Source organism: Apteryx rowi, unplaced genomic scaffold (genome assembly GCF_003343035.1).
Source record: "Apteryx rowi isolate R43461 unplaced genomic scaffold, aptRow1 scaffold_135, whole genome shotgun sequence".
In the NCBI taxonomy this organism is placed as follows: domain Eukaryota; kingdom Metazoa; phylum Chordata; class Aves; order Apterygiformes; family Apterygidae; genus Apteryx; species Apteryx rowi.
This window is the reverse complement of record NW_020447586.1, coordinates 798,132-818,059: the sequence shown is the minus strand read 5'-3', so window position 1 is coordinate 818,059 and position 19,928 is coordinate 798,132. Positions and strand designations below refer to the sequence as shown.

The 19,928-nt window shown below is 35.0% G+C and overlaps 1 protein-coding gene across 1 annotated transcript in view; it reads left to right on the top strand.

The window, feature by feature from the left end:
* LOC112961626 (long-chain fatty acid transport protein 6-like) overlaps positions 1 to 19,711 on the top strand; it is a 37,888-nt gene extending 18,177 nt beyond the window's left edge. The window contains exons 5-10 of the mRNA XM_026056971.1: positions 5,369 to 5,563; positions 14,191 to 14,281; positions 14,688 to 14,886; positions 15,496 to 15,593; positions 17,092 to 17,222; positions 19,535 to 19,711. Of these exons, the coding sequence (XP_025912756.1) occupies positions 5,369 to 5,563; positions 14,191 to 14,281; positions 14,688 to 14,886; positions 15,496 to 15,593; positions 17,092 to 17,222; positions 19,535 to 19,711 (891 nt within the window). The remainder of the gene's footprint in view (positions 1 to 5,368; positions 5,564 to 14,190; positions 14,282 to 14,687; positions 14,887 to 15,495; positions 15,594 to 17,091; positions 17,223 to 19,534) is intronic.
* The last annotated feature ends 217 nt before the right edge of the window (positions 19,712 to 19,928 follow it).

The following is a 19,928-nucleotide window of genomic DNA, read 5'->3' as shown; positions in this document are numbered from 1 at the left end:
GAGGAATGCAGGGAATATTCTGTGCCTGCTTTAATTCTCTGAATCGACCTCTGTAAAGTTTTGTGTACTATATTTTTACTTGTGGGCTCCTGAGACAATCACCAAAAAACCAAGGATCTACTTTGTATTTCTGGGTGGAATAGGGACAAAAGCGACTTTTTATGGTGGTAGATAGTCTCTAAGGTAATAAAAGTACAGGTAAAGAAAACATTTCCTATTGGAATAGCTAAAGGAAGAACAGTTCTATTAGAATCTAATCCTAGTAGATTATTAGGAGATTCATTAATGAAAGAGTGCTGGGAATGAGCAGTGCTACATAGCAAACAACCAGTTCCTGAACTGGAAGGAAGTGTCCTGTTCCTCTTTATAATAAATCTAGAATTCCTGTTCCCCTTTCTTATGTTGCCTGTCTTTACAATACCCTTCGTGTTTTCCTTTCCTTTTATTTTTAAATTTGAGCATGTATTTCTCTCAAAAATACTCTAGTTGCAGTTCATAATGGGGTATTACTGTAAAGTGAATGTAAGCATATATCCTGAAGGATTTATTACATCTGTCAATATAATGGCAGTAGGATATCTCTCATCTCATACTCACTGTACTACCTGCCTGATGCTTTTTTTTTTTTTTTTTTAAACAGGGCTTATGGGTCAATAGGAACTTGGTGAATGTATTGTTACATACACTTCTTGTAAATACATGAAGATAAATCTTATGTGGTCTGCACTTATTTTATATTTAACAGATGTTTGAATTTCTCAGGCCCTGAGATTGCTCTTAGTTTCACCAAGGCCATAATACAGGAAACATTTCAAGTCTCCTTTGCTTAAAGTTGCCTTTGCTTCTCTCCCACTCAGCATTTCCTGCTGCAGAAATGGTAAAATTAGGACAATGAATCTATTTTCTTGGATTCTTTTAAGCAACTGCTGAATACATTTTTATATTGCTGCAGTCATGAATCCTTCCCACACCCAATTAATATACTGTTGATGGCACTTTAAAAGGCATTTAATTTATCAGTGACTTAATCATGTATGGTTTACCTAGTTTACAAAGAACATTTAAGAAGGAAAGACTGGCAGATGAAAAATCCCAGCTACCATCCATGTGGTGTTTAGTGTAATAAGGCAGATCTTGACTTGTCAATTAATTACTATACAAATGAAACAACCACTCAAAATGGAGAAATAGTGTGTCAAAAACTGATTTATGATATATGCAGACATTTGGTATGTGGTTCAAAGAGCTTGGCTGAATGCGCTGTAGAAAAGTCCAGCTATAAGGTGAGAACAATGCTTGTTTATTAATGCTTCAAAAAGGTATTGTTTTTACATTTTTTTGTTAAAAGTAAGTGAATATAGACTGAATCCTGATTGTGCTTCAAAATCACTTCATGAGGAAAGAAAATCACAGTGCAGGAAAACAAATAGTTAGAAAGTTACTAAAAGTATAGAAAGTATATTAAAGTTAGAAGAATATTCTAACTTTCTGTTATTCTAAAAACAGTTTATAAATCCTGCCTTTCTGATCACCCATAGAGAACTATTAATCACATTCAGAAACACAAAGCATGAATAACTGATCACAGGACACAAGTTACTTGAACTGGTCTATGATGGTCATCCAGGGCAAGGCACTAAGTCTGTGGTAAGTAAGGTCCTGTGGGGGAATTTAGCTCTCAGTGAAGGAAGTGTTAACTAGTTCCTACACCACAGCAGACAAAGAACGTGCACGCAGACAATTACTGCAGAGCGGCTGATGCACAGTAACGGGCTGATCTGCCACAACTTGTTCAGGTGTCAGGAATGGTACAGGGATTGCCAAGCATACTTCCCAGCAAAGGTGTGTACTTCATGACTTCTTGAAATCTCTCCTAATCCTACAGTTCTGTGCACCATAATGATTGGAAGCTAATTTTTGGTTATATCTGAATATGGCAGAAATTGAAGCATGACTGTTTGGTGCCCTAATCTGTTTAAAGTATATGTGCCTGCGTATTTAGTTTATTTGGATTTTCATACATATCATACAACACCCTAATTGTGCACCTCCAAACCATATTTCTAGAATTTGTTGGTTTTATCATCCTTCCCTTATTTATTACATTTTATTCAGAGCCTAAGCTTTCTGCCACAGTAACTGTGGATACCTATATGCATGCACTAAATTTGGACTCTGGCAATAATCTGGACAGTAATACAGATGATGAATACTAATAGATTAAATCATGAAAAATATGTTGTTAAAAGGGTTATACACATTTTATTGAAAGTGGTTCACTTTCCATAGCAAGTTAGTTATACGTAAAGCTGAGAGGAATTAATGTCATGTATTAGGTTATATATAAAACTTAGGTAAAAATCTGTAAAAGAGCTCTATGAACTTAGTTACATGTTTAAAGTTATCATTGTTTAAAGTTTCCCTCATTTATAATTATTCTCTCTATACTTTCTAAACATTTAACAATAAGGAGACTATATTGCATAGGTTTTCCATTCTTATAGTTGAAAGACTGCTAAAATGTGTGACAGTTTTAAGGCTTTTTCTCTGGAAAGCTCTGCAGTACTCTTCAGTAACTCTTGCATCAGCAGATGGGTACTCTGTGATAGAGCTGACTAAATCGCAAGTACTACAGTTGCAACAATGCAGTCTAATAGGATATTTAGCTCAGTTGTGAATGATGTGTGAATAAGTGAATTACCGTCCTCTGTTTTAAAGAAAACTTGCTTTCTGCAGTCAGGTTTTGATGACTTCATACACCTTCTTTGTACTTCTGCAAAAGGGCTGAGCCTTAAGAGAGCATCTCCTGAAKTGCAGTAGCCATGCCGTGTATTGGCGATAGGTATTACTGTTGCAAACGGAGAGGAATACTGGTCAGAGTGTCAGGGATAGCTTGCCTCTTTTCCACTAGAAAAACCTTTAGCATGACTTTGTGCTTTACTAATATAAACTAGCCAGAATAAAATCAGGAATTGAAGTAGTTGACTCTATAAACAATGCTATCTTTGTCCTTTTGGGGAAAAAAAGCAGAGTGTAGGTCATTGTTTTCTAGTTCATCTTAGTTTGTGTTTCTTCAGCAAACTTCTAACAATACTCCTGTTATTCTTAAAGTATAAATATAGAAGCACACTCACCTGTTCGTTAATTTGATTTCTAGAGAGTTTGAATGTTCCTAGCCTAATGAATGACCCACTCAATCAGTGTGTATACATACATGCATATTTGTCTCTTCTGTTCATTGTGGAAAAAATTATTTCTGTGAAAGGATCTCTTGTGCTGTTTTTCATACGTTAGCATAGGCTGTACATTTGAATAATTCAGTGACCTCAGCAAGGGGTAATTGCAGTTCACTTACTGACACATTAATTTCAGTTTAATAATGAAACTGAAAGGAAAATATCGCATATCACAGCTTAAGACAGTGGACGATTTTCTGGAAAAAGGGTTAAAAGCTTTCCTGACAAAGTTCAAAGTAGGACTGAAACACTTAAAAAATATATATATATATATAGTATATATATTTGTTGTTCATTGACAGTGTAATGATCTGTGAATGTGTAATGTAATAAACATTATTTCAGAAATATGAAAATCTACACTGTTGCATTTGAAGTTGAAAAATCAAACCACTCAAAAAAATTACCTCTCTAGGCCATTGTAGAAACTTTGTTACTGGCCATGTCCACCTGCAGTTTCCTTGCACTTTATAATGCAGCTTATGTTAATAATGATTTGGCAGGAAATTAATGAAATATGTGATTACCTGTTTAGAAATGACTGTTGAAGCTAAAGTAAGGTAGGAGGGGAGAAAGAAAAAGGAAAGAATCGGGTTGACATAAAAGCGTAATTGAACAGAATGGTTAGTGACAGAGGGAGGCTTGTTAGTGATGCAGTTTTGGATAATATAGCAGGATAATGCTATACAAGATCCTGCTCTGCTAAGAGCTATCTGCGTATTCATTGCTGGATCATTCAAGATCAATAAAGGACTTTTTCTTCCTCCTATGAGTTACTGATTCTGAAGAGGGAAGAAGAGAACTTAATCTTCACGATTTAGAGCAGGAACTTGAAATGTTGCTCTGTGTGCACCTTTTGTGACAGAAGTGACAATTTACCATCCTCATGAAAAGCTCCCTGAATTTTTTCCAAGGCATAAGCCTCTGAGGAACAGTACTTTCTATGTATTCAGTAGGCACTTCTGTGTTTTTAAGCTACACAATGTTTAAAGATTCTCCTTTCAATGAGCACACCTGGATATCTCAAGGCGTGCGTGCAGACTGACCAGATCTCAGTGGGGAGGGGTGCAGTAGACTGGAATATAAGAACAGAAAGTAGGGACTTTGTTTTCTGTAAAAAGTATATGTACAGATATAATCATTATATATACACAGAGAAAGAGTTATATACAGATATAACTTTATATATATATATATAAAATATATGTATATACAGGCAGTGTACCAATACCAAAGCACTATGCAATTTTAAATATAGGTGATAAAAAATGATACCAAACTCCTACATTTAATTTGTGCTGTCTCATTGCTAGAATATTCTGTATTGGCACTTGCAACAATTAAAAAGTGAGCCTGATTTTAAAACAGTGCAGTAAAAAAAATACATTTTAGGTCTTTCGCCTTCTAATGTTTCAACCTAAATCTGAATGTATTTTTAAGGAGCTCCTTGCAGTAACAGGGTTCAGGAATATATTCATAAAATTAGGGAGTCTCACTGAAGTGGATGAACATATACTATCGTGTTTCTTGTAATAAAACATGAGATTTGACAACAGTAAAGACTGAGAATCACTAGGAAATAATGTATTCCAAGTAACACTGTACAAAACCAGTAAGTGTTAAACCTGAAAGAAATACAGAAGATGACTCACATGGTTTGAGTAGTAAGGAACAGAAATTACAATTGCATGAAATCTTCATTGTTTCTTATAACCAGTCGGAAGATACAAGAAAGTAACTATTAATCTCTGCTGACTTTAGTCCCTTGACAGAAATAATGCCTGCCTTCCTCTATTCTTTCAATTTTCCTAATTGTGCTAAGTGGAAAAAGAGTGACAGGATAAACCTTTTAAAATATGGAAGTACTTATATAAATTAATGTAGTCATTATTCAGGCAATATTTTGCTTGTGCAGTAGTTATTGGCATACACATAATTAGGTTTTTGATTGCAGAGTTTGCTACACTGTAGTTGTAGCCTCGCTATGCCAGCTTTCTTTAACTTCTTAACTGTTGTTGTTCTTATTTTTTTATGTTTTATACTTGATTTATTTAAGCAGGTACATTTCTTCCATAATATTTGCAACAGTCAAATACAGTTATCAGAATATTCCTTTTTTTTTTTTTTAACAGAAGGAGGGAGAAAAAAATCACAAAGTCCGCCTAGCAGTTGGAAATGGAGTAAGAAATGATGTATGGAGAGAATTTTTAGACCGATTTGGTGCTGTTAAGATCTGTGAGTTTTATGGTGCTACTGAAGGAAACATTTGTTTCATGAACCACACAGGACAAATTGGATCTGTGGGACGTACCAACTTCTTTTATAAGGTGACTATTTAATTCTATTTTACTTTGGAGGGAGTGCTGAAGGCAAATGTATTTCTCAGTTTGACTACAGGTTATAGAGCTGCAGTCATAAGTCCAAGGTAAATTTTCTAATGTAGTTATTGCAAGTTTAATTGACCCTGTAAAATCTTGGAAGCGACCAAAGTATTGCAGATAGTGCTTCTTGCCAAAACAAGTCAAACGTTCAGCAGGAACACCAAGATTTTTCTTAGAATTCAAGAGTGTCAAATAGGTCTTCTCTTCTGAGAGCTTTGAGTTGATTCTGAATGTTAGTCCAAATCTCTACCATATTAAAGGATAACAGAGGAAGTTGGATTTGTTTTAATACCTAAGAATTTACGATCAATGAAGTATACATACAAGTCCCATGTCCTGATTTAGTGTTCCACAGAATACGTTTACAGCGGTTTTCAAAGGATATATTTGTATTGCATACTACATGTAAACATTTAGCATAAATAAGAATTAATAGTAATAAAATAAAAGCAGAAATACTTTTAAGAGATTTTATACCTATGTACAGTTAAGTACAAGTAACTCAAACTACTTTACATCCAGTCTGTTTCATTACTTCTAAATTTCAAAGATAAAAAGTTAAAAATATAATCACTATTATTTACATATGATACACAGTATTTTCCAGTGGTATTAATTTAAAAATTCCATGCCCCTTTATCTACCAAGTGTGCTATATTTAGTTTGCTCTAGTTTACTAAAATTCAAAAAAATATATATTTCCACTATTTCCTGCATAGTCTCTGTTTTGTATTTCATCAGCTTTGACAATGCAGGTTACATGCTTTGGGGGAAAAGCAATAAGTGTTATTAATATCACACATGCTGTCTTCTCCTTCCTCCTTCAAAATAAATGAGGAGGAAGAATTATGTGAGGGTCAGTTTACAACTTGTGTCTCCACACACATCCTTTTATTCCAGCTAGAAATTCAGATGGATTTTCCCTTTGTGTCCTATTAATATCATCCCTTGAATGGTTAGAGAGGTCAGTAAGTAATGTGTGTTCCAGGGTTTAGCTAATGAAGTAGAAGATGTCTTATTAAGACTTTCTAGCAAGGAGACTGCTTATTTCACTTTATCTTGTTGTTTATGCCCATTTTTACTCTTCTTGAAATAAACAGGACTACATGGACAGGCTATAATTTGCAAAAGGAATTGAGATGCCTGTTGATGAACACAAGTCCTGCTGATATAAGTGGCATTTGTGCTCTCCTGAGGCAAACTGGTAGTAAAATGTTCTGACAAAACTGTTTTCACAGAAAGATGTTAAAATATTGTTTGGAAACACATCTGTTCAAGATAAGTTCTAATGAAGTGCAAATAACTTTCTAGACAGCATAGGTTCAGGGTCCACAACTTCAATACAGCATCACTACACAGACTACTTTACAATTCAGAGCCCAGAAGAATTCCCAAATCTTCCCTTCAGGGACAGGGACCTGGGAGCCTAGGTCTCAGCTCCAGACTCTGCAGGGAGGAACCTGGAAACACTCAGAAAGAGACCACAAGAGAGAACATGTTTTTGAGAAACCGTTCAGAGCTTGGCAAACTCAGCAGATTTACTCTGCTCCTTTTCTGAGTTGTACATGATCTATATTCTGCAGTAGGCACAGTGGAGGTCTGGTTCAGATGCCTGTGAGGACCTCTAGAAAGGTGCAGATCCACTGTACAACACCAGGTATCTAGAATTTAGGGAGCAGAAGCAGAATGAGGAACCTTAGAGCTTGTGGTCACATTTGTTTCAGACTTTTCTAAGCCACGTGCTTTAATTCTTTTTAAATCTTTTTTTTTCTTAGAAATCTTATAAAATTTTACTTTTGTTCCAAGCCTGAGTAAACTTGTTTTCAGAATTTCACAACTTGTGACAGAGTTTTGTCATAAGTCATTAATCTTCTGGAAATGCCATGTATAGGTTACAGCAGATAAAGGATTAGGCCTGAGGTTATCTATTCATTGATTTATTTTTCTGTATTTTAAACAACCTAATGTGTGGAGTGTGATATTTTGCATGTGTTAATATTGGCATTTCATATATCAATAAATGCTGTTTGTATTTCTGAAAGGAAGATTAATATTTTGTTTTTCTTGCACATGAAATGTGCTACTTGTTTCTCTTTAATTATTAGACTTGAGACTGCTTAGATTTGAGTTAGTCACTGCAAATGAGAAAAAAATAGCTCCTGCAAACTGCAGTTAAAAAATAAATGTAGTTGTAACTGTATACTTGACCTCACTAGACATTTTTGCTGTAATTTATATATAATTCCAAGCTGGAACTATTTTAGTCTATGGAAACAGCAATATAGTCTGTTAAGATAATTATGGATTGTCCCCCTGCTTACTCAGTACAAATATGGAAAGACCATAAGATATTTTATGAACCGGAAAAAAGCCGTTCATTGCATTTGGCTTGGCTTTGAAATCAATTTATATTCTGTCTTTTTCAATACTCTGTTTTCCCCAGAAATAAATCTACAGTAAGAATTCAGCAGTTATTTCTGTACTTTCTGTTCTAAGGAAGGTAACTAAAGCACATATTTGTAAGCAGGCTAAATATTTAGCTATTACCGTTCTCCACAGGGGCCTGTGGTATATGGCTCCCAACCGCTACACTAATGTACATAAATTTGGCATTCGGTGTCTGTAGAGTCCGAGAGGAGAATAAAGGTTGTCACTGGAAACCAGATCCAATGTGGAGACAAATGGCCTCGTTCTCATTACATGGGCATGGTGTGTCTAGCCACATTGGTGGGTGGATTATATGACCCGTTTTATATGGGAATAGATCTGTCCCAAATATCTTCCAAATGGAGGAGTTTTCAAGTACTTCTCCAGAGCTCCATCAGGACTTTTTTCATAAGTAATATGTCTTGAGGCAGAACATTTAGGGCTGCCTGACCTCTCTCTCTTTGAAAGAATCTTTGTCAGTGGAACAACATGGCATATTAATATATCTTTTTTTATATTAGAGTAGTTACACGTGTCATATTAAAAGTCCTCCAAAGAAAGAATCTGCAACTGCTGGGGCTCTGAGGCTGTCACCTGTGCAGTCTCGCTGGAATGACAGTTCCTTCAATCTGCTTCATGCCACTTTGCAGTTTGCAGGAGCAGCCAGCTCCCCCATATGTTGAAACAGAGTAGTGTTCACATGAACCAGGGCTTGGTTAGGTTTAGTGCAGTTTCAGAAAAGAAAAGCCTAGAAGCGGTTGAGAGAGAGTGAAGGAATGTTAAAAAATATCATAACATGTACCTTTTGTTATTTTCACATTGTTAAAGAGATACATATCTGAACAAAAACTGAAGTTTGGGGACCTTCTTTTGTATGTGTTTTTGATTACTCTGCAATTGAGTACTGTGACACAAACTGGCTCTGTATTATAATGCTTTAGATAAGTTAGTTTGGACTGAGTTCAGGCTTTTGTTGTTTTTTTTTAAAAATACATTTTACAGGTTTCAATCATCGGACAATGCATTTTGCAATAGAACCGCTGTGTTTGTTTTACTTTACTCTGAATGACATCCACTGAACATCTAGCAGTATGTAAAGGAGAACAGCTTTATTTCTGTTTCTCTGACCCTTGAATGATCTGAAGTTGGCAAGGGAGACTGTCTACTGCTGGAAACCAGGGAATGGCACAGGAAAAGGCCCAGGCACCCAACTCCTAAGTGTTTCTGTCAATACAGTTGTCTGAGGGAGCAGGGAACATTACTGAAATTTGAGAAGAGAAAAAAAAACTGCTATAACTCTTTTTGAAACCTTATTCCCTTGACATGTGGAGCAATGTAAGGAGAGATCCTCAGATATACTCTCTGGGGATTTCCTAAATACCTTCTTCTTGAACTGGGAAGAGAAAGAAAACTGAGAAAGGGGAAAAAAGAGTTGTGTGATAACGTGATATAGCAAAGGAGATAGAGGAAACACACTCTGGTGCAGTTACACAGTCAGAATAAAGTAAATGCAGTATAAAACTCCATACATACAGATATTGAGACTACCCAGAATAACAGGAGGTAGGTTCAAAGTCTAAGATTTTTCGTGGGAAAAAAGAAAAATAGGAAGGCATTTTGGCCATAAGCAGTGACATTGGCACAGTTACTAAAGGTGAAATGCAGATAAAAGTTATAGCTGCACTGTAAAAGACAAACTGAGCTCCCAGAATGATGAAAGGGAGTTTTCTGTCATTAACTGCCAAAAAAGGGAGGGAGGGAGGGGAGTGAACACTGATGATCAATATCAGTGTTCTCCATAACACATTACTTTCATAAATAATTTGGAAGAGACAATAACAGGTGCAACCCACACAAGCCACTGCGTGTAAAGTGCTGACTCAAGGCAGCGTTCTTGTTTGCACTTATTTTCACACTACTTATATAAGAGGGATTGGTTTATGTGCTTGAAAGCATCACTGTGATACACGAATAAATCCTTCAGTAAGGATGTCCATGTAGACTTGATGAACAGAACAGTATAAACCTCTGAATAGCTTTTTAGCTGTACCTCTTGAAATGTTTTACAAAGAAGATAGTGTATAGATTAACATAATAATATAGTACATTACTGTTTAATATTTACGCTTGACATTCATATGTACATAGTTAATGATTAATATAAATCTTGTATGATATACATTATATAGATATAAAAATGTGATATGGGAAAAAGCTGTAAGACTCTCAATAGCACTTATTAAATATGTATGTTAAATCCCTGTCTTGCACTTAAAATATATTCTGTGTGACAACAGAGAAGATGTAATGGGAGAGTGGGACTAATGAGATCCAAGGAAGCTTTTAATAAGGGCTAAAATTAGTCCATGATGAGTCCTCCTGAAAAAAGGCATGTAAAAAATCCATGTTCCGAACTTTATTTATAATTTTTTTATTATTATTATTTTAAACCTAAATATCCCAAGTATTGCGGGAATCTAAATCTCTCATACTCAGAATTGAATGGATTGGAATCAGATGTGAGCTGAAAAATGTTTAAATCTTATCTTATGGCAAATGGAAATAAAACAAATTAAAAATCATTTCAACAGATAAAACATTTTTCCATCCACACAACAATGCAGAATGGGTATTATGCACTTTTTTCAGATAGCCATAGAACTTAAATGGCAGAAGAGATGCATTTTAACATAAAAGCAAAATTTGAGGTCAAGTTTAGCCAAATCTTAAGACCCTGGAAAACTATATTCACAGAACAAACGTCGATATGTGTTAATCCAAGCAATCGAAGCACTTAAGTTCAGGGCCCAGTGGACAGCAAAGGCTAAAACATAATATCTGAAAACTAGTGTTGTTGCTGCTGCTCTTGAGCTTTTAGTTTTGAGCTAAAATAATCTAAGGTACTTCAAGTATATTCCAAGATATCTTCTTATAATATTATGTAGTGGTTCAGTTAATATCAAGCTTAGTTTTAAAAGCTTTTTTGCTTGGTTTTGCTTACTTTAGCTAACCTAAGTGTGCGGAGGACCTGCACATCTAGTCCTTCAGCATAAATAAAACATTACAAGTATATTTTAAAAACATAGGTAAGATATGATGTTGCTGTGCTTCAGACTTTGTTTTCTAACATTACACTTTATCAAGATGGTTGGACTTAAGTCTGATAATTGTAACACTTTATTTTATAAACAGATATTCTCACAGAGAATTCATACTATATCACCTTTAAAACAAATAAGAAACTAAATAAAATGTAATAGCCTGTGATATTTCTCTGAGGAAGCTTCTCTGATCATTCTTTATAAGTTTAAACTTTAAGAATTTCAAAACTATTTTCAAAACAATATTTAAACTCACTTATTTCCAATCACACTGTTTAAAAAATAAATAGGGTTATGTGATGTCGTTGTTAGATAAGCTCCAAGCAGCATAGTAATAGACAGTGCTGTTGCAGTTCAGCTCATTGCAAGTTTCAACTAATCAAATGGTGGGGTTTTGTTAGATACATTTACATGGTGCTTTAGGGAATAAAGTACAGACAAAAATAGATGAACACTGTATTCAGTACACTGTGAGAATAATGTGGTAATGCTTCAATAGTTCAGGCCCTCTTTTCCAATAATTTCAAATAATGAGATAAAACTGATATATGCCTGTAGCCAGACTACATGCTTTGCTCTAGTGCTTGCATTTTCTAATATTCAACATGAAAAGAAAGCTGTTTGCATAGAGACAGTTGTTTGCACAAAATATATGTTAGCATCCAGTTTCATTGTACAGGTCTGATGCAACATGTGTTGTTTTCTTCTTATTTTAATTGCATATTTGCATGTCTATTATTTTAAAGAGCTAACCGGAATTGGCATAGTTAATACTAAAGTTGCAGGCACTAAAAGATGTAAGCAGAAAAATAAATAGCAAAACTTGCAACAGCCTTTGTTAGATGATCTCACGTACCTAATTAAAACTTCTAAGTATTTAAAACAACTTAAAAATAATGCATCAGACTAATACATTGGCAAAATACAGCTATTAAGCTTTGAAGCAATGAACAGATAAAAATGGAACTGAACAGGGCACTCACTTGTGCTCTAATGAAAAATATCAGAATAACATTTCATTTTATACTATTTCATTGTTGTTATTTATGTTTTTCACTGCATTTGGTCTGTCATATAAAATCTATCAAAATAGTAAATATCAATGTGTAAAAAGAAAGTCAAAAAGAATAGAAATTAAGTGGATAGAGCCAAAGAAGAGATCCCAAGGAAAAAAACCCCCTTCCATTTATTATGAATACCTCCCAGTCTGTTCTACCAAGAATAGTATAGTTAGTTCTAATTAAAATAAACTCTTTAACTTTCAAATTCATGACTTTGCTAAATGTTAGTCTGTATTTATAAAAAATTTCCCCTTCACTTTATTAGAAAAGAGTGTCAGATTCTTGGATCATGACTTGAATTTTCACACTACAACCTTGTTCCTTTGACCAACAGTTAAAAATATCTTTTTGTTTCAGACTTTGGGGAGAAACGAGATACAGTAGTGAATTTTGACAAGACTCAGCAGATCAAGTTTGTCTGTGTGAGGCTGAATCTGCATGCTTAATGTTTGGCTTCAAGTTGCTATTTATTCAGACATCCTTGAGAACAAAGTGATGTGATATAGCTGCAGCAAGATTTAAAATTAGGATAAAATCATTATGTAACTCTGCATCCTAATTAATTGCAGAAAAGTGAAGGGATTTATGTTTTGGCATCCTACCCATTACTTTAGTCACCTTCATAATGCCATCCTTCAATTACATTTCATTTCTTGCTAGTAAGAAATACAGGTGTATAGTGACAGTTTTTTGTTTTTTTCTACTTGGCATGCCAAGATTTTTCCAGAAGAAGATAATTATATATCCTTGGTTAGCCTAGTCATGATGAAATACATTCCTGATACGATTCTTTACAAAAGGGAAATGAGAAGACTCCAGAGCTGGGCAAATTGAATCCTTAGGAAAATAACTGCAAACACAGTGGTCCATACAGTATCAGGTATAGGTCTCTTAGGTCTAATTTGGATTTCTATCAGAGTGGAAAAACAAATGAGAGTCAGACCCTGCATACTTAGAGAAAAGAAGGGTTGTGATACCTAGTGTTGCTACAAATAAGTTGCCTTCTCCATCCACTTCCCCAGTGCCACACGCTTTGTGAGCCTCGTACAAGAGGGAGGCTAGTTGTGTAAGCCCACGCAGGTGGCCAGCCAAGTCAGCAGCGTTTGTGCTCAAGGGTTCACGGTATTTCAAAGGCAGGTAGGACTAACCCTGACATATCTATGGAATGCGCACAACTACATAATCACATCAAATGACCTGGGAATACATCTCTTTCTGGTGGTGCCGATGGTAGCGCTCTCCAGGATGTGGCAATCTGAGAACGCCAGAGGGAAGGACTGAGGCTAGTTAAGCAAGAATAAAGCACAACAGGGAGCACGTTTCCCTCTGTAAGCAGGTGGAGACCTTGGCTGTGCGTGTTGTGTTAGGAACCAGAAAGCCCCGAGAATGCTTAGCAAATACAGACTGCTGCTTAGCAAATCCTTCTTGCGGTGTTGCATCCAACACAACGCTACGCCAGGCAGGTAAAACCTGAGCCTCATCAAGTGTAGTGAAACAGGATACCAAATTATATTGCTGCTGATTTAGCCAGAGATTTATTTTCCAATATTTTGTAATGGTGTCTCCAAACACAGCTTCAGTAACAAACAACCTCACTGAACCTGTAAGCCTGATCTTCTAGGTTACAAACTGGCATTCCTGAGTAGTCACAGGAGCTATTCTGATTAAAATCAGAAAAGAATCTGGTTCCAGGAGTAGCTTTGGGTCCCACAACTCAGTTGTATGAAAATGAACAAAATTACAGATCTGTGTTTTCACCAAGTATTTTTGAACATTACAAGATTATTAAAATGTTCTGATGTTACTTTTCTCCAGCAAATTGTCTAAGTTTTCATACAGAATATTTTGCGGTTTTAAATGAAACTGCATTCAACATTTTGACAAGCAAGACTGCAATAAAAAAAATGGTTTCCTTGCTTATATTTGCTGCCACCAGATGTCACTGTGTATATTAATAACTGATGACCCTTTCCCCCTTTTTTAGCTTTTCTTCTCATTTGATTTAATCAAGTATGATTTCCAAAAAGATGAACCTGTTAGAAATAAGCATGGTTGGTGCGAGAAAGTTAAGAAAGGTAAGTATGCATTATAATAGGATACAATAGCCTTTTGATTTTAATACAAGTACTCTAGAGATTTTTTTTTTAAGGAGCCTTGCTACTGCATTACTGTGCTACGCCAACATCAACTTTTACTCTTTACTCCTACAAAAGCAGTATGTTTCTTGATCTAAGGCAGAGCAGTATTAAAGCTGTGCTGACATCAAAAGAACAGTCACTTTGCATCTAAGGGTGACTACACAAGTTGCAAAGCAGTAGAAACAGGTAAGTTGCTATTATAGCGTCACGCCTACTGAAAGAACCCTGCCAAACGTGGCTCGTGGTCTTTTAAAGTTATGTGTAGCAAATTAACATTAAGGTAAAATACAGGAAATATACAATGATATCTTATGTTTACATTCATTTCAACTTCTCTGTGTAGGTGAGGCTGGTCTTCTCATTTCCAAAGTGAATGCAAAGAACCCCTTCTTCGGTTATGCTGGCAATAAGAGACACACAGAAAAGAAATTACTCTGTGATGTGTTTAGGAAAGGAGATATTTATTTTAATACTGGGGATCTAATGGTTCAAGACCAAGAGAATTTTCTTTATTTTTGGGACAGGATTGGAGACACCTTCAGGTATAATCATTGTTTCTTATTACATTTCTTCATTAAAAAGCATAGATGTACAGAATAGAATAATACTGTTTTATTTGTTTTCAGCCATGAGTGTTTGATTTATAACTGTCTTGATATAGTTTATAACAATTTTGAAGTGGATGATAGGGGCTTAATTTTGTAAATAATGCACCTGCAGAGCTGGCTATCTAATTTTCAGAAGGTTTGGTATGAATTACAGCTTTTTGAACATTCTTTCTAATGAGCATACTAACAAATGATAGATTGGTTGGGAGCTAGGAGAGCTGGATACCAAATTAGAGAAAAATGTGTCAAATACTGAAGAATGGTCACATTTGACATGTTTAGATGTATGTCAAAGTTTTGAAAACCGTTACATGAGATTATGATGAGCTTTCATTGTCCTTTGAAGTGATATCTAATATCCAGTCCCATTTCAATGACAGATGCTGTCTTCCGGTGATCAGACCGCTAAACAAAGGTGACAAGTTGGAACAAATAGAAGGAGTTATTAATCTAAAATGAATGAGTTCCTAGTAAAGTTAATGTTTTTAAGCACAGATGTCCATATGGTTGCATGCGATTAAATTATTTTTTCACTTGTTTTAGATGGAAAGGGGAGAATGTTGCAACCACTGAAGTTTCTGATGTGATTGTAATGTTGGACTTCATACAAGAAGCAAATGTGTATGGTGTATCTGTGCCAGGTAAGAGAAGCATTAGCTGTGTGGTCTTTTTTTCCTCAAGGTTTTGTTGTTAACCCTCATAACTTTTATTTCATGTTATAGACCTATGAATCATTTCTGATAGAGTTAGCTGTTTAATACCTAGCTAAAATGGAGCTGCAGATAATAAAAATACCAACAGATTGTGAATGAGCCAGTGAATCATGCCTTTTGATGTGTATTTTTGAAAAGCTATTTTTCCACGAATTTGTGATAGCTACATAATTTAGTTTAAAGTGTTATTAAATTCACATCTGTGGAAAATCCACATATCTATGTGTCAGAATAAAATCACGTCAACAAGCTAAAAATTAAAGTTATTCTAAAGAAAAGTATATTCATTACTAAGTGAAGCAATTTTCCTGTCTTAATTCACTTTAACCGAGCCTAATAAACCATCTATAAACAGGAATTTTTCAAAAACCAAGGACCAGATAAGAGAGAAGAGGAGAAGAAAACAAACTATATACTAAGAAAGAAAAGAATATAATTTCTTCTCAATAATTTTTTTCTTTAGTTAATTGTCATGCAGAAATCTGGGCCTGATTTCCATTCATGCTAAATCCTCTTTAGAATATTCTTGAATGATAAAAGAGTTTTAAATTTGATAAAGGTGTCATTTACCCCTATTTTAAGACCACCACACAAGAAAAATCGTAATAAAGAAGAGTAACTGAAAAGTAGACTCAAGATTAAAACATGAGGGCTTCTCATTTTATATACAACTTTTACCTGCAGATTCTTACCTTTATAAAGAAATAACTGAACCAGTTTATGTGACACTGTCTTGATAATTGTAGTTAAACATGCACAAAACAATTTCACCACAAAAGCTGTAGCATTACCAGAAAAGGATTGTAAGGAGGCAATGGTGGAATGTCTCTGTTGTTATTGCTAGCTGATAGTTAAAATGAGCAGTTACTTTGAATGCTGAAGTTTATTGTTTTTATAATATTTTACCTGTTTCAGTCTTTCCCATAGACCCAAAGTGCTGTCTCCCTTCCCAAACAAACCAGTTAGAACTTCTTGACACTTCTGATCGCTCTCTCAGCCAAAAACATTCAGATCCACAGCCTTGACAGAAGAGACTGCCAAGAGAGAAAAACTAAAACTGATGAGAAGACATAATTGGCAAATCTGGGAAAGAGGCTCAGTGCTCTGTTTTTGAGAGAGAGGGATGGTATTGATGTTTATCAACATGTATTGATGAATACTGAACACAGATAGATGGTACTCTATTTATGCTTAACCACCTAACTTGTTTATGGCATTATTTCTTAACTTTAACAGCTCAATCTCCAAAAAGATGCAATACCATATAAAATATAAATACAATTTTTTTGTGTTACTGAAACTCAGAAAATGATATGTTATTGTCAGTTTATTCATGTGCTATAGTTTTTTTTTAAATTAAGGTTAATGACAAAAATCTAAATTTTATTAATCTTTAAAATTTTATGTCTCCCTTCCTTTCCTCCAGCTCATGAAGGAAAAGCAGGAATGGCCTCTCTTATTTTAAAGGAGAATACAACATTGGACTTGGAGCAAATGTATAAGCAAGTTGTGACCTATCTACCAAGTTATGCCTGTCCTCTCTTCTTAAGAGTCCAGGTAAACTGCATTACTGCACCATGCATATAAACATCTACATCGTGTAAACATAGCAATGGTTAAACGAATAAAAGTCAGTATGGCAAACAGAAAGAAAGTGTTTGCTCACGTATCACGTAATTTAGTTTTTTAGTTTTTTAGTATTTTTTGAACTGGTCCTATTTACTATCTTCATTAATGAGGTCTTAGAAGAGGAATTACACAAACACATAATGCAATTTGCAGATTATGTTAAACTGGGAGGAACTGCATGTATCTGTAAGGATAGAGATCATACAAAAGGATTTAGGGAGATTAGAAGCACAAACAAAAAGATTCAGATTAGTAAAATGAGAACCAGTGCATCTGGAGAAAATAATCTAAAATCCATTTTATTTAGTAGAAACGAGAGAGCAGAGAAGTAAAGCTAAAGCAGGAGACACACTGATAATGCACAACAGATGAGATGTTATTTGCAGTGTAATACAGCTGCAAAAAGGTTAAAGCATTAACAAATGTACCATATTTATTGTTTCCGAATTAAAAGTGTTTATTATTGCCACCATCATTATCATTAGAGTGCCTATCATCCCTAATTGTGTACTAGTACCTTGCTGTGGTTGCTGTCCAGTTTGGCATAAAAAATTAGTCCCTCCCTCAAAGAGTTCATAATTTAAATGTAATATAAGAGACTATATATGGCTAGAAAAAAAGGGATGGGTATAGAAAACACACACTATTGCTTATCAGCATCTTAACTTTCAATAAGTGTTTTGGAAACATCATGACAAAGGCAAGCAGCAAAATGTTTTTGAAGATGTTTATGAAGGAAGTCTCCTAAGTCTGAGGGGAAGATGAGAAAAAACAGATGGTTATTTGAAAAGAGAACACAGGTTATGTTAGCACTCTGGGCCAATCAGAGATGGAAATTGAAAAAATATATTTCATTAAGTCTAGGAAGATATTCTTTGCAGTAGCATTCTGATATGAACAAGCAAGAATACAGTTGAGAATGTTGCAGCCATCAGTTAATGAAATGATGAGAACCTAGACTAGATAAATTGCTATTCATATGTACAGAAAAGCCTTTATCACAGAGATGCTGTGCAGAAGGAATCTAAATCTTTGATGTATCTGGAACTTGGCTTCATCTGAATTAGATTTGAATTAAAATGCCCGCATTACAGATGAGTAAATTGTTGTATTGCTCTCTTATCAGGAAAGGAGGTAGTGGGTGGAACTTCAAGGAAAAAAAAATGAAATTAAAACCTCATTGACCTTGATCTGATATGTAATCATACATTAGAATATGTCAGAAAGTTTTTTAGATCAACCAGAGCAGGTAGATCTGGATTAGATACAGCTCTGTGAATTGCTGGAGGTGATACTTTATTTTCTGTTTGCAGAGCATACGCATATTTGTAAATGTAAAGGTAGAAGAGAAGATGACAGAGAGAGGTCATAAAGTGTGGGGGAGAGGATAGGAGGATAGAGGAGAAGAATCAGAAGGCAACAAACTCTCAGAAGTCCAGGGAGCATGGGGTAGTGTCAAGAGCAGAATTAATGAATGCATTGGGGGCTGCTAACAGCTCAAGGAGATAAGCAATGCTTGCACTAATATTTTGTAAGAAWGAGGCCATTAGGAATTTGGCAGGAGTATTTAAGGCAAAAATGGAGTGCAATGGCAGAGACTTAACTGGAATGATCTAGAACGACAGTGGAGTTGTTGAATCCAAGACTGATTGTAAATCATATGCTGAGTGACGTTTGAGGTGAAAATGAAAAAAGGCATTCACTGGGGAGGTTAGTGGTGTCTGCAGCAGAAATTTTTGATGGAAAAGGCTAAATCTTATTTGTTTTGAATGTAGAAAGGACCAGGCCAGTGTGGGAGTGTAAGAAGAAATGAGTAGGTAGCTGGAGTGGAATTACTGGAGAACTGGATGTGTTAGAGAAACAAGGCAGATGGAAGTTGTCTGTTGTTGTGACAGGAGACAAGAAAAAGGAGGTGTACTAGACATGACTGCAGTGAAAGGAAAGGGGAAGGAAAGAGGGGAGTTTTATATTGTTCAAAGTGATTGGAAAGCAAGACAAAGTTTAGAAAAAAACTAAATAGCAAAAAAAAAAAAATTCTCACTGGAGATGCCTCCCACTCCTTTTCCTAAGGGAAACACTGACATTAAAAAGAAGCTTGAACAAAACAGTACAAAATGTGTGATGAGAGTAAATAGAATTACTCTTAGATCAAGTAAACTTCTGAAAATAAATGTGAATGTGAGCAAAAGAAAAGGATCTCAGTCTATCTACTGAATAATAAATCTTTATTTCTTCCATAGGAAACAATGGAAATGACTGGAACTTTCAAACTACAGAAATTTCATTTGGTGGATGAAGGTTTTAATCCATCTACAATCACTGATCCACTTTATTTTTTAGATAGTTCTAAGCAAGCATATGTCTTGTTAACCAAAGAAGTACATGAGAGGATCTTATCTGGACAAATGAAACTTTAATGAACCTAATGCTAGGTTACTAAGAGTCAGTCTATATGAGCTACTGTGCAAGAAGTGATAAAATTAATCACCAGTATTTATATGTAGTTATCCAAAATAACATTTTATATATTTGATACTTAAAAGCAGGTATCTCTTGTATCTTTCCTCATTTGATCATTATTGATCACTAATTATTTTCTACCTCTTGAGACCAAATATAACCAAATGACCTGTA